Source organism: Trichosurus vulpecula, chromosome 6, assembly GCF_011100635.1.
Source record: "Trichosurus vulpecula isolate mTriVul1 chromosome 6, mTriVul1.pri, whole genome shotgun sequence".
Taxonomy (NCBI): domain Eukaryota; kingdom Metazoa; phylum Chordata; class Mammalia; order Diprotodontia; family Phalangeridae; genus Trichosurus; species Trichosurus vulpecula.
The window spans coordinates 143785572-143798782 of NC_050578.1; the positions used below are offsets into that span (position 1 = coordinate 143785572).

The 13211-nt window shown below is 34.4% G+C and overlaps 1 protein-coding gene across 1 annotated transcript in view; it reads left to right on the plus strand.

The window, feature by feature from the left end:
• The first annotated feature begins 3833 nt into the window (after nucleotides 1-3833).
• Nucleotides 3834-13211, plus strand: part of LOC118854795 (ephrin type-A receptor 5-like) — a 37339-nt gene continuing 27961 nt past the window's right edge. The window contains exons 1-3 of the mRNA XM_036765039.1: nucleotides 3834-3985; nucleotides 8893-9228; nucleotides 11848-11955. Of these exons, the coding sequence (XP_036620934.1) occupies nucleotides 3973-3985; nucleotides 8893-9228; nucleotides 11848-11955 (457 nt within the window). The 5' untranslated portion in view covers nucleotides 3834-3972. The remainder of the gene's footprint in view (nucleotides 3986-8892; nucleotides 9229-11847; nucleotides 11956-13211) is intronic.

Here is a 13211-nt window from a genome sequence, read left to right on the forward strand (position 1 = left end):
AGGGCGTGGCATTCTGTGGTCTATGGGGTCACAAAGAATCAAACACTACTGCTCAGCTCAAGAACAGCAACAATAAAACAAACATGCCCATTTCTCCCCTTTCCTGAATAATTCCCTAATCAGTCTTTCCATCCCTGCTAACAACTGTGCTATTTTTCTTCTGTGCTTTGCAAGCAAACTCCTTGAAAAGGTAGTTTACAATAGGTGCTTCCACTTTCACTCACTGTCTTCTTAATCCCTTATGGTCTGCCTTTTGCTATCATTACACCAAAACTGTTCTCTACAACTTGCCAAAGATCTCTTAGTTGCCATATCCAATGGCATTGTCTAAATCCTCATTTTCCTTGACCTCTTTGTAGCCTTACATTCTATTGTTCACTCCTCCTTGACTTCTCTCTAGGTTTACAGGACACCACTATTCCCTCTTTTTCTTTCTACCTATTTGACTCCTTATTTAGTGTCTCCTTTGCTGGATCGTTCTTCATATCAAGCCTCCATATCAAGAGATGACTAAATTCTGTCAGTGTGGATTCCACTTTATGATCACAACTTCTTAAATGGATAATTTTTGACAGTTAATGAAGCCAACAAATTCATCCACTTAAAGTCAACATAGTAACAAGTAACTGAACTTATCTAGGTTTATTCTTAGGCAAGAAACACAATATCTCGGTAAAATTAAATCCTTCAAGCTTGCATTCTACGTGCATATATGTACATTTCTCCAGAGCTGTGATTTAATCAGAATAAGAGACACTAGGTGTGGAGACCACCTCTGTTAATTTAAATCAGCTGTTCTTTTACAACTAATTAGACACTTGCCCAGAATATATAGAGATTAAATGATTTGCCCAGGTTCACATATCTAGTATATGTGAGAGGCAGAACTTAAGCCCAGAGCTTCCTAAACCCAAAACCTGGCTTCTCGCAACTAGAGCAGAATGTCTGTCTTTGAAAGAAATAATTTGATTATATATTTTGTAGAGAACTAAGAAGGTTAAGCCAATGTATGATCTGATTTTGTTAATATTTCCTTTAATATTCATAAGACTAATCTTTATTTCTGAAATAATTTTATTTTTGGATATTGGGTAGACAGTTAAATAACTCTTTTAATAATAGAGGTCAACTAGTAAATGCTTGTGTTTCAAAAGAGACAAATCTTTATTATCTAAGGAACTACAAAAATAAGAAGCTACTCCATTTTAAAAAAAATTGAATGTCAATTATGTATATGTTTGTGAAAATGCAATTTTGATATAGTTATGTGTGCACTTTTAATTGAGCTATTTTCTGAAGTTACTAAGAATATGGTTTACAAAATTACGTGTTTTGGGGGCAGCTAGGTGGCGTAGTGAGTAGAGCACTGGCCCTGGATTCAGGAGGGCCTGAATTCAAATCCAGCCTCAGACACTTGACACAGTTACTAGCTATGTGGCCTTGGGTGAGTCACTTAACCCCAATTGCCCTGCCAAAAAAAAAAAAAAACAAAACCAAAAAAAAAAATTACATGTTACAATAAGAGATATGCTAGTCTGAAAGAAAAATATTCTTTTATTTTTCTCTATAGGAATCTTTTATCTTTCTTTTTGCTTATAAATGAAAGTGATAAAAATCAGATTCTTATAACTAGAAATAAAACCCTGGAAATGGTAGAAATCAGTGTGTTTTTTTGTGAGATAAGTGAACATATGAAAGCATTTTTGCATATGAACATACATATAGAAACTATATAATCAAATTATTTTTTCCAGGAAAATGATAATTTTTCTCCCAGGCTTTTACATGTATAACAGAAAATGGCATTCATTTGTTTTTTACTATGCCTTCTATGTCTTTGAAATTACAGACCGTTAGGATTTTGTAAGATGAGGTTTTATGTGACATTAGAACATAGTGTTAGAGATAACTAAAGAATAAAAAGAGAATGTATATCTCATTTGGAATGATTGCCAGATATGTAGAATTTTTGAGGAGCCAGTTTAAATTTAAAAGCAAATGCTGAAAGGGATGAAAGAAGACGCCTATGTGAATGGCTTGTCTAGAAAAGGAGGATAAAATACTTAAGAACTTAATACTTAGCTAAGTGTAGTATAATGTCCCAGAGTAATTATATTAAAATGAAAAAAAATAAATCTCTTTCCAATCATTTCATGACAAGAAAGGAACTAATACTATCAAAAGCACCTCCTTATCTTCCAAGTATTCCCACATTCACTATGAATTTATAAAAGCATTAATGCTCTTTTCTCAGCATAATTAAATCCACTGAAGAAATTTCCTTCTCAATAAAGCCAACTCCCACTTACGATCATGACAGGAAACCCTCTGCGTGATTTATGGGAAACCTCATCTTATCTGTAGCACGTGAAAAGTAGACAGAATTTTTTGTATTCAGAAAAATTTTCTATTGAACTCCGTGTTCAAGGACAAGTTTTTATGGATGTTCAGATTGATAGTTGTATGGATTATTTTAACTATCCAAAATTAATTTGGAATTTAGAGAACTGATGGAACAAGAAGCTAACTAGTTAATTATAATCCAAGTCCTGACAAAGTACATACAAATTAGAGTAAATACCTCATATGGCACCTACAAGGAAACTGTGGTATTGAATATTTTAACTGTATTTGAGTACAGTAACAATATTGACAATTTTTAAGCTTGTTTTGTGATTTTCCCAGTACAGGGAATTATTGGTTAGGAAACTCCCTTTACTCATGCAGACCAGCTCCTACTATCCTACGTAGAGTTTAGTATATTGCAGAGGGGACTTAGAGGTGAAGAGGCTTACCTAAGTCTATCCAGTCAGTATGTATCATAGGAGGGACTTAAACCCAGGTCTTCTTCTCTCCATGCCTAACTTTCTACTCCCTAGCTCAATGTTGTCTTGGGAATTATAGCATTATCCCTGTGAAAGTTAATCTTAGATACAATTCATTATTTTGGCTTTTCAATAACTTAAAATCTCAATTACAATATTAAATGCATTCATTATCTATCATTTCTAGCTTTAAAACATCTGAAAAATGCAGTAAACACACTTTTTATATCATCATTCAAATCACTAATACAAATATTGAAAAAAAGGGTACGGAATGGAGCCCCGACAATATATTAGGAACCACCCTCCATGTTGATATCAACTGATTAATTCAGTCATTCAATTCAACATTTATTATATGTTATTATATTCAAGGCATGCAACTCTTTTAGAGTGGTCATTCACCAAACTACCAGTTTGATTATATACTTCTACAGCTTTTCCATAAAGATATTGAGGGATTTCATCAAATACTTTTTTGAAACTGATGCAGTCAATCCACAACTTTTCTCTGATGTATAATCAGTATAGTACGACATTATTTTTTAAAGTAAAGGATGCTTTTTTGACTTGATCTAATGTGTTATTTGTGAACTGCCCTTGGTTCTTAGGGGTCATGCTTTCCCTTTATAAATGCTTACAAACTATAGGCTTAATAATCTCTTCTAGAATTTTTCTAGAGATTAGAAACAGGCTCACTTCTTTATACTTTGTAGAAACCTACCTTTTTCCTCTTTCAGAAGTTGTCAAACCATTTGCTGATCTCTTCTCTTACAACTCTTCTTCAGTTTTCTATGAAATTTCTAAGATGATTAATAACAATTCAATATTCTTATGTCAACTTTTTTTGAAATAGAGTTTGCTATAACTCTGCACCTGGAAACTTGATATCTTAGTAGATGTATAATTTCATCAATGTTCTTACACTTTCCAACAATGCAGATTGCCAACTCCCACAGCAGCTATTTGAGGGGAAGAGCTTAGCCTCTGATTTCTTTTGACAGTGTGCAAACCTGGATTCTTCAAAGCCTCACCTCAGAGCCAGAGCTGCAGCAAGTGTCCACCTCACAGTTATACCCATGAAGAAGCTTCGACCTCTTGTCTCTGTGAAAAGGACTATTTCAGGAGGGAGTCTGACCCACCTACAATGGCATGTACAAGTAAGGAAACCATGTGTCTCTTCAATGATACTACACTCACATTGTGCCAATCTGAAGGAGTGGCATGATAGAAATAAAACAATAACCTTGCATGCTTCTTTTTTTCTCTTCAGTGGGCACAGTGTTTACTCACCCTAGCCACGTGAATGTCCCCTCACGCAAGTCTCATAAAGGCTAACTTCACTAATACAACACTAGGAGAATCATACTAATATTCCTTAAGTTAGACTTTAGAAACACTTTTTAGGTGATAACTCTTTCACTTTGCTTTGTGATTGAATCATGATTACTGCATTAATGACTGAGTTCCCTTCTTGTCTATTTATATAGACTATGTGCTGTATTTGAATCCTCAATCTTCCAACTCATTTAAACACAGAATTCTTTTTGGCACAAAGGAGAGAGGCATACTTCAACCTGCTCCTCTGATTTGCAAATAATTTGAAGAACAGTTTAGCTATGTATAGTGCTTCTTCACATGTAGGCAGGTTCATTTAGCAGCTCAGATATCAGAATCAAAAACTAACCCAACTTTTCAACTTAGGGTTACAAACTTTTGTCAAAGACAATGTTTATTAATGTCCTTAAATGTAGTTTCTTACTATTCATGATCTCATAATGCTTTGTTTATCATCCTAAACATGAGCCATATTCATAAAAGTTCTCTTTGAGCTACAAAGCTGCACTGGCAACACCCATATTGATCATTACTCCTATTCATCTCCCCATGGAATCTGACATACTGCCACCACAGTTCTTTAGTTCTGTAGATGATATAGACAAACTTGAGTCATCACTGAAAAGCATATTCAGAGGTCTGTTGCAAATAGAAATTTTAATGAAAATCTAATAAAAATGGAACATAAAAGAGAGTCCAAATCAGCAACTGCTTCTTTGGCCCATGTGCCCTTCCATTTAGCCCACTACATATTTCTCAATCATGTCTTGTTATATTTTAGTCCTTAACATAGTGAGTATTTGTCTTCATGGCAGGGATCACTATTGATAAATCTTGACCCTAAAAACAGATAGATCTCTCTCAGAAAAGCAGTGTCCAGAATATCCCAAAGTAATATTTCACCTGAAATTATTCCCTTCTTCCTAGTTTCCAAAGATTCATTAGAACACATTTTCAAGATTCTTCAGATAGTCCTTATTAAGTATCTTCAGACTTAAGCTCTTGTTGATTCCCTCTGAGGATGATGATTTTATGAGTTACATGATCATTCACTTCAAAGCATTGCCATTGAAATAGAAGCCTTTAAGCCTTTGAGAAGATAAGCTGAATCTTCTGCACAAAACCCTACTGGTGCTTTTAAGTAATTTACACTTTGCCTAAGGAAAAAAAAACAACAACTGATTTTAGGTATTTTTTGGAAATAAAAGCCACAAAAATAGTGGATATGGTCAATTATTGGCAACTTTTAACTATCAGAAAATAAATATGTATTGTGTGAATACATCCAAAAGGAACACATTTTGTTGTTTTAATTAGGTAAATTTCTTTGTTTTAAGCGATATAATTCCCAGTGGCTATGAATGTTCCAGTTATGTTGTTATCTTAGTGTCATAAAGGAGAATTCAGTGGAATTTGAAGTTTTTGAGAACATGAAAACTCCTATGTCTAGGAGTTTTAGGTCAGATGAATGTGTAAAGAAAGCCTTTCATAGAATTCAGTCCTTTAGACCTCCCCCATGTGTTTTAGTTTGAATTCAATTCAATTCCATAAATGTTGAGTTTTAAATACTCAGACACTGGAAGCAAAGGTACTTGGGTGAGGAGGGGAAGGGAAAGAAATGCATGTGAAGGGAGTCTGGCTTGAGTTATCTTTATAGCTCCATTAATCCTCTATAAAATTTCATGAAAGTAGACAGTCTCAGGTGTCTCAAACATTAGGTGATGTGCCACCTTTCACTGGGCATTGTGATAAGAAAGAAAAAGGTAGAGGACTGGTTATTGATAGGCCTAGGGACAGAGTCCAGAGACACAAGCTTCATATTGCTAACCCCTCTGACAATGTAAATTTTCCATCATTTTTTTCCCAAAGGAACATTCATTTGTCTGCAGTGCTTAAAATTCTGATATGGTGTGCTGTTAATCCTATATAATAATATGTATAGATGACTGCATAACTCTGTTTTCAGTTGCTTTCTGAGTGATGCACATAATGCATATATTTTCCACAAGCAGATGGACTAATAAATGTTCATATGAGAATCTTAAATGTTATATTCTGCTTGGCTTTATAAAATTAAATTGATGGTACCAACTTTAAGCCTTATTTTATTTAAGAAATGAGAAAATGCAGAAATAAAAAAAAGAAAAAAACAAACATGTTTCTTCAGGAACACACTTTTCAGCCCCACTTCTTCATCTGTATCCTCCAATATGCATATTTAGTGATAGAAGAATGCCATTACATGATTTTCAGCACAGGTCTGAGTCCATTTTTTATCAGTTGCTTCAGAGTTGAGCTTGAATGTAACACTCACATTGACTTCGAAGTCATTTTTGTACTGACAGGAGTGTTAAGGGTTTGAGAGGGGTGCAGCAAAAGAAGAAACAGGTTTTGGTGCATGTTTCCTATTCCAAATGAATACTTTCTACATTCAATATTTCATTTGAATGCTTCCTTCCCCCTAAAAAGAAGCTCAAATATTTTGAATGTAGTTTTAAAAATAGATTTTTACATATTACACATTCCTTATTCTAGTATCTCTAATTGATTGAGGGTGGGGGAAAGCCATATGACAGTTCAATCAGAAAGTGTCATTCTCCCATTCCTGCCTATCCTTTAGAAAGCTGGATAATCAAGTCAAATCATCTTGAAATCTCATATAGCCATTTCTTCCACAAGTGCTATCTTTTTGTTGGAATGCTTGTATGTGTGCTTGTTAGTACCAAGAGGGGTTAAAATAGAAGATTTTTTTAAGTGTGGTGCTGATTTTCAGAGGTGTTACTGTTTTACTTATGTGGTTCTTAAAAGGTAGTGCTGCATAAATAAAGCTTTGGATAATATACATCCTTCCCTGTTACTTCACCTGCATCGTAAGTATGCTTCCAAATATTCACAATTAATTCACATTTTTAGGTTTGTCACAGGGAAAATCTGTAGTAGGAAAATTAGTCTATGTCTTTCATAAGCATCTGGATATATTAATACTAATAACTTATATTTATATCGCCATTTTAATTTCAAAGAGAATTCCTTACAATAACTTTATTGCATGGGTAGTTCACATTTTAGTATCAGCATTTTGCAGATGAGAAAACTAATACCTTGAAGTTGTGACATGATTATAGTCCTTTAAAGTTTACAAAGTATCTTCCATATATTATTTAATTTAACACTGATGGAAATCTAGTTATGTCAATACCAATATTCAGTATCAGGAAAGTTAAGTGACTCATTATGATAACCCAAATAATAAATATCATGGTCAAGACTATACAGTATGGCTCTTGACTGCAAGTATCATAGTCTTTCCATGATTTCATGTTACTTTGCACCTTAGTTATATGTGATAAATTGATCTACCATGATACTTTTTATTATTTCATTTCAGCGAAAGTTATCTGAGTCTCTTTTTTTAAAAAAGGCACAATTCTAATTTCTCCTTTGTGAATTCCTAACTGCATGATCATTTCATTTCTGTCAAAAGTTAGATATATCTGTTAGGAATTCAGCTATGTATTTAGGTGGCTGTGTAATTCGAAATCCATTATTTTCAATATGCTTTTTTTCACCTCAAATTAGTCATAGTAATTTACAGAATAGAACACTCTTTCCTGCATATCTGCAAAAGCGTTGAACAATTCCCAGTGTTGTGCTGATTTCATTATTGGCATCAAAATTAAAATATTTTATTAAGATAAGGTGTTCCTGATTGGGACAAAAAAGTGAACTTCTTTCTCATGTAATGATATTTTCATTTCAACTCCAATAGAAACATTGACAACTTAGGTTAGAAGGTAGGAAAGTCAGTTTGGAGGCATTTTTTGTGTATGAGTTTTGAGATTTGAGACAGATATATTTTTTCATCTGTTTTGATATTCTTGGAATGAAGTTTATTATGTTATTTCTCCGGACACCAAACAGCTGTGTTATTTAAAAAAAAACTATTTCTTATTAGAGAAAAAATGTTCTAGAGTTATGTGTCATTGTTTTTTGTTTCATGAACCCCATATACTTTGTAAATTACAGTCTACAAATTACAGAATTATGGCATTAAAGTAGTATTGAGAGAAGAAATGTTATTACAGATTGTAATGGTTGATCAGTCTCTTAAAACCTGGTGCTTTCTTGACAGAATGAGGGAAGCTTTAAAAAATACTGTATGTGATTTGGCATGAGAAAATGGAATATATTTTGAAATATGTGTGAAATGTTTCTGCCAACCATGTGTTTTGGGATCAAGGACTACAACTTAAAAAAATGGTTTCCTTTTGCACTTGGCCTTCACTTTCCTGGCTGGTTGGGACTAGTAGCAAAGAGACATCATATGTTCAAGCCTGAAGAGGATTTAAATGTTCAGTATCTACAAACACACACACACACACACACAGACACACACACACACACACAATACATGTGCATACACATATAAGTAAAACTTAAACATTATTATCTTATTTAATAATTTATAGTAAAATAAACCTTACTTTTATTAAATTAGAAATATATCTCAGGAAAAAAAATAGTTCAAAAGGGACATAAAATCCCCTAATACATTCCTCCCTCTAACAAAAGACTTCAGATTTCATTACAAATTGACCATTATTTGCTTCCTACTGAAAAAAAAAATCAACTACATTATATATTTCTTCAGCCCAGGGAATGGTGGGATGAGGAATGCATAACAATATCATCTTAAAATATGTTTTTCTCACTTTACTTTGCAAACCAGGACCCCCCTCAGCTCCTCGGAATGCCATCTCAAATGTTAACGAAACTAGTGTCTTTCTGGAATGGATTCCTCCTGCTGACACTGGTGGAAGGAAAGATGTGTCATATTATATTGCATGCAAGAAGTGCAACTCCCATGCAGGTGTGTGTGAGGAGTGTGGCAGTCATGTCAGGTACCTCCCCCGTCAAATCGGCCTGAAAAACACCTCTGTCATGATGGTGGATCTCCTCGCTCACACAAACTATACCTTTGAGATTGAGGCAGTGAATGGAGTATCCGACTTGAGCCCAGGAATCCGGCAATATGTCTCTGTAAATGTAACCACAAATCAAGCAGGTAAGTGGAACTCCCAAATCATGAGGTGCCTCGGGCCCCAATTCTGTTATAGTTCCTTGTGTAGCAGTGCTCTTCATTGATTCAGGAAGAGGACTTTCAAGCACAGGATAATAGGCAGATTAGGCCTAAACTGATCACATACTTTCTAGTGTTCTCTGTGAGTTCTACAGTCTCCTTCACTAAATCCCCCAGCACCAACCATCACAAGAAGTAAGGCAATAAACTTTGTTTTGTTTTTCTCCCCCAATTCTAAAATGCTTTCTTTAAAATATTCATGACAGTGTTTTGATTTCAGGTATTTTTTTTCACTCAGTGAAATGTGAATGGCAACAGCATACTCCATATTGAAATAATAGTTTGTCTTTTTTGCTTATTACGCATTTGCTGGAGAGCTGTCAAATATAGATGACCTTGTTTTGCACATTAGTACGTTTGTTTGCATTTTAACATTTCCTTTTTGTTGCTGCTGTTTTTAATTATAAAATGAGTTGTATGCAAAACATTTTCTTTACTGAAACCCTTTCTAGAAATTAACATGACTGAACTAATACATGGATCTTAAAAAATATGCTTCCCCCTTCTTTCAGAACTCTAATTTTTCTTGGGTATGAAATGATATGCAAGTTTCTCTTACAACTGTTATGGCTTTACATTCTTTTTCACCTACTCATTTTTATGAGTGAAAGTTTTTTTAAGGACTTCTTTTTAGTAAAAAAAAAAAACAGATCAGATAACATACATTCATTCATACCAGCCAATACAGAGCTACACTCAATACATGTTAAATCATGATACCTTTTTGTTTGTTTTTGGTTGATTGTTGTCTAAAACAGTTTATTAAGGCAGAATTTCAAGAAGACTATAAGAATGAATTATGTCCCCCACCAGAGCTGCCTCCTTCCTTTTTTAGTATTTAGCATTTCAATCTCTCATTGGTCTGGAAGCAGATCCCATAACTCTCTCTTCATGAAACATAAGAATCTTTGACTGAGCAACACCATGTTTAGTTGGGAAAATATTATTTTTGAGGTTCTAAAAACCTCTAGGGAGGCTATGATGTTATTGGTAAACAGACTTAGTCAAAGTAATTAATTTGAATATGTCAGGTAAACCATGTTGCTCTCTCTTGAGGAGAAGAAAAAAAAAGTCCTATTGAGTGCTCACTTGCTTCTGATTGATGTAATAAAAGCAAGATTCCTAGAGTAGCAAAGGTGATGTCAAATGACAACTATGAAGGCAACTGTTGAATTCAGTACAGCAGCTGTTCTTTGTTCCATAACTTTTACCTTCTCTATTATGCAGCTAGTTATTTTTTTTCATTCTGAGAGGAAAATCAAGGTATGTGTCCCTAAATTGTATGGATTTAGTTATATCCTCCCCTGAGTTTTATCCTGGAACAGTCAGGTGGTCAACAGGCATAAATAAGGATAGGATACACAAACACACAAAAAAGACAACAATTGACTGAGCTGCCATTGTCATCAAGTACCTGTCCCGACAAGAACTCTCTACAAATGAGTAGCCTGTGATTGTTAATTTTGTTGAAAAATTCAGCATCCCATTTTGTATTCCATTTGAATCTCCCAGTAATGAATTCACTTTCCACAATGCAAGGGGAAAATGTTCCATAAATTCTTCTCTCTTTCCTCCTCCTCTTCTTCTTCCTTCTTTCTCCTCTTCTACCTCAATTCTTTTTAATTCTTCTTCCTCTGATAAATCTACTTTTGTAAGCTTTTTTTTTAGTAACCATGATGTAAGGAATATTATTTGTTCATTTTGGTAGCAAATTTGGTTAATATTTGATTCCATTTTCAATGACATATCCAGTTCCCTGAAGTTTAAGTGTTTTTTGTCTTTAAGATTTATTTAAGCAAGAAAAGTTAGAGCATTCATTTAACTGATCAAAATATAGCTATCATGTGGATTTTTTTTGAACCTATGATTTAATCATTTTAGGAAAATCCAGGTAAGCTAAAACCCATCTGATGTAGGCTACATACCTACCTCACAAGGATATTGTGAGGAACAAATATTTCAGGTATTTTTTTCCACCCAATGAAATGTGAATGGCAACAGCATACCCCATATTGAAATAATAGTTTGCCTTCTTTTGCTTTTGCTTATTAAGCATTTGCTGGAGAGGTATAAAATATAGATGACCTTGTTTTGTACATTAATACATTTATTTGCATTTTACTATTTCCTTTTTATTGCTGCTGTTTTTCATTATAATTCTGTGCTTCTCTTTTCCCTCTGCCCACCAAAGAGTTGTCTAAAAACATTCAGTGACTTCCCCTGGGTTATTAGCCAATAAGGAGAAGAAACCAGCTCTCCTTGACTCCAATTTCATTACCCTAGCAACTATTCTACACTGCTCCTTAAGAGAGCACAGATTTTGAGTTGTAGGGGATCTCGGAGACTATCATACTTTGTTTTTTTTTTTCTTTTTGTAGTGTGGAAAGGCAGAACTGGATTAAGTGAGTTGTACAAGACTCAAAAATTCATATATTTGAACCTTGAGCCTCTGATATCCAAATTCAGTGGTATTTTCTCACTTTACCATATATGTTTACCACTATTTAATTATAAATGTGTATGATATAGTTTTGTTGGCTTTAGGTTTCAGCTTTCTTGGGTTAAACATATATCAGAATATCAGCTCTAATCGCTACTTTTTGGTTCAGGGAACAAGTTTGATCAAGCGCCAGGGCAAACGTCACATTATAGGTAGGTCAGATAGTGTCTGAATCAAACCAAATTTTTAAAAGAAATTCAGCGTGGAGGGGAGGCGGAGTGCAGACATGGGGAAAGGAGTGGGGACATCCAAGTGTATTAGCCCTAGTCTGAGGAAGGCCAGGGAAATAGTGAGGCCCCCTTCTGGGGGAGGACAGCAGTGAATCAAAGAACCGAGCCACATTGGTGTCTTCCTATTGGAACTATAATGTGAGCACTTGAAATGAACGAGTTATACAATGTCTATACAATTCCACTTAAATAATGTTGACATATGCTTCATAGTCTATAAGGAATTGCCTTTCATCATTATTCTCCAAGGAGCATCTCCCCAGTACCTTCCCTATGCAGAGGTGGTATGCTCTGAACAAAGCAGTAGAGTCTGGGAATGTGTAAGACACTCATTACTAACTAGAAAAAGTATTTTCTAAATCTCTAAATCTAAATCTCTAAAAGAGAGGTGAAACTCTAGTATTTCCACTGTAGTTTGCATGGGAAACCCACTGACAAGAGGGCCTTAACAGGAAGAACTTTTTGAGCTAGAGTTCAGCTATCCCAAATAGCCACCTAATTCCCCTCAACTGGAGAACTGCTACACACACACACACACATACACATGTACACACACACACATATACACACAAATATATATACATACACATGCACATATAAATATATACATATACATATACGCACATGTATACATATGTGTGTATGTATATATGTATATATGAGTGTGTGGAATATTGCTGTCAAAATATCTTAGACTTCTTCATTGATTCTGCTCTAACGGCTAATTGCTCATCAATATTACAGAAGCAGAGGACTTACTTCTTTGATTTTTTTTTCTTTTTCATTTCTGAACCAAAGAAAAACAAAAAAGAACAAATTGAAAAAAGTTACCCATACCAGATTTTTTTTGGTATATAACATTTTTGGTAGAAATATATGTCTCTAGTTTCAGATATCGAGTATTGTTTCCTAGTTGGAGTGTATGTGGGGTGGGGGAAGGGGGCATTATTTCTTTCTCAAGTACTTTGTTTCAATTTGGTAACTGGCAATAGTATTTGGGCTAGCATTTTCAGGTTAATATAATTTTCCCTCCTGATGGCAAGGCATGTGTGAACTGTATAGGTTCAAAATTAGATTGGAAAGTACAAGAAGAGGAATAGATGGCTCTGTGTGCAAGATGAAAAATATTGCATTAAACTGGGAGCAGGAATTGATTAGCTAACCCTAGCTGATCAGCA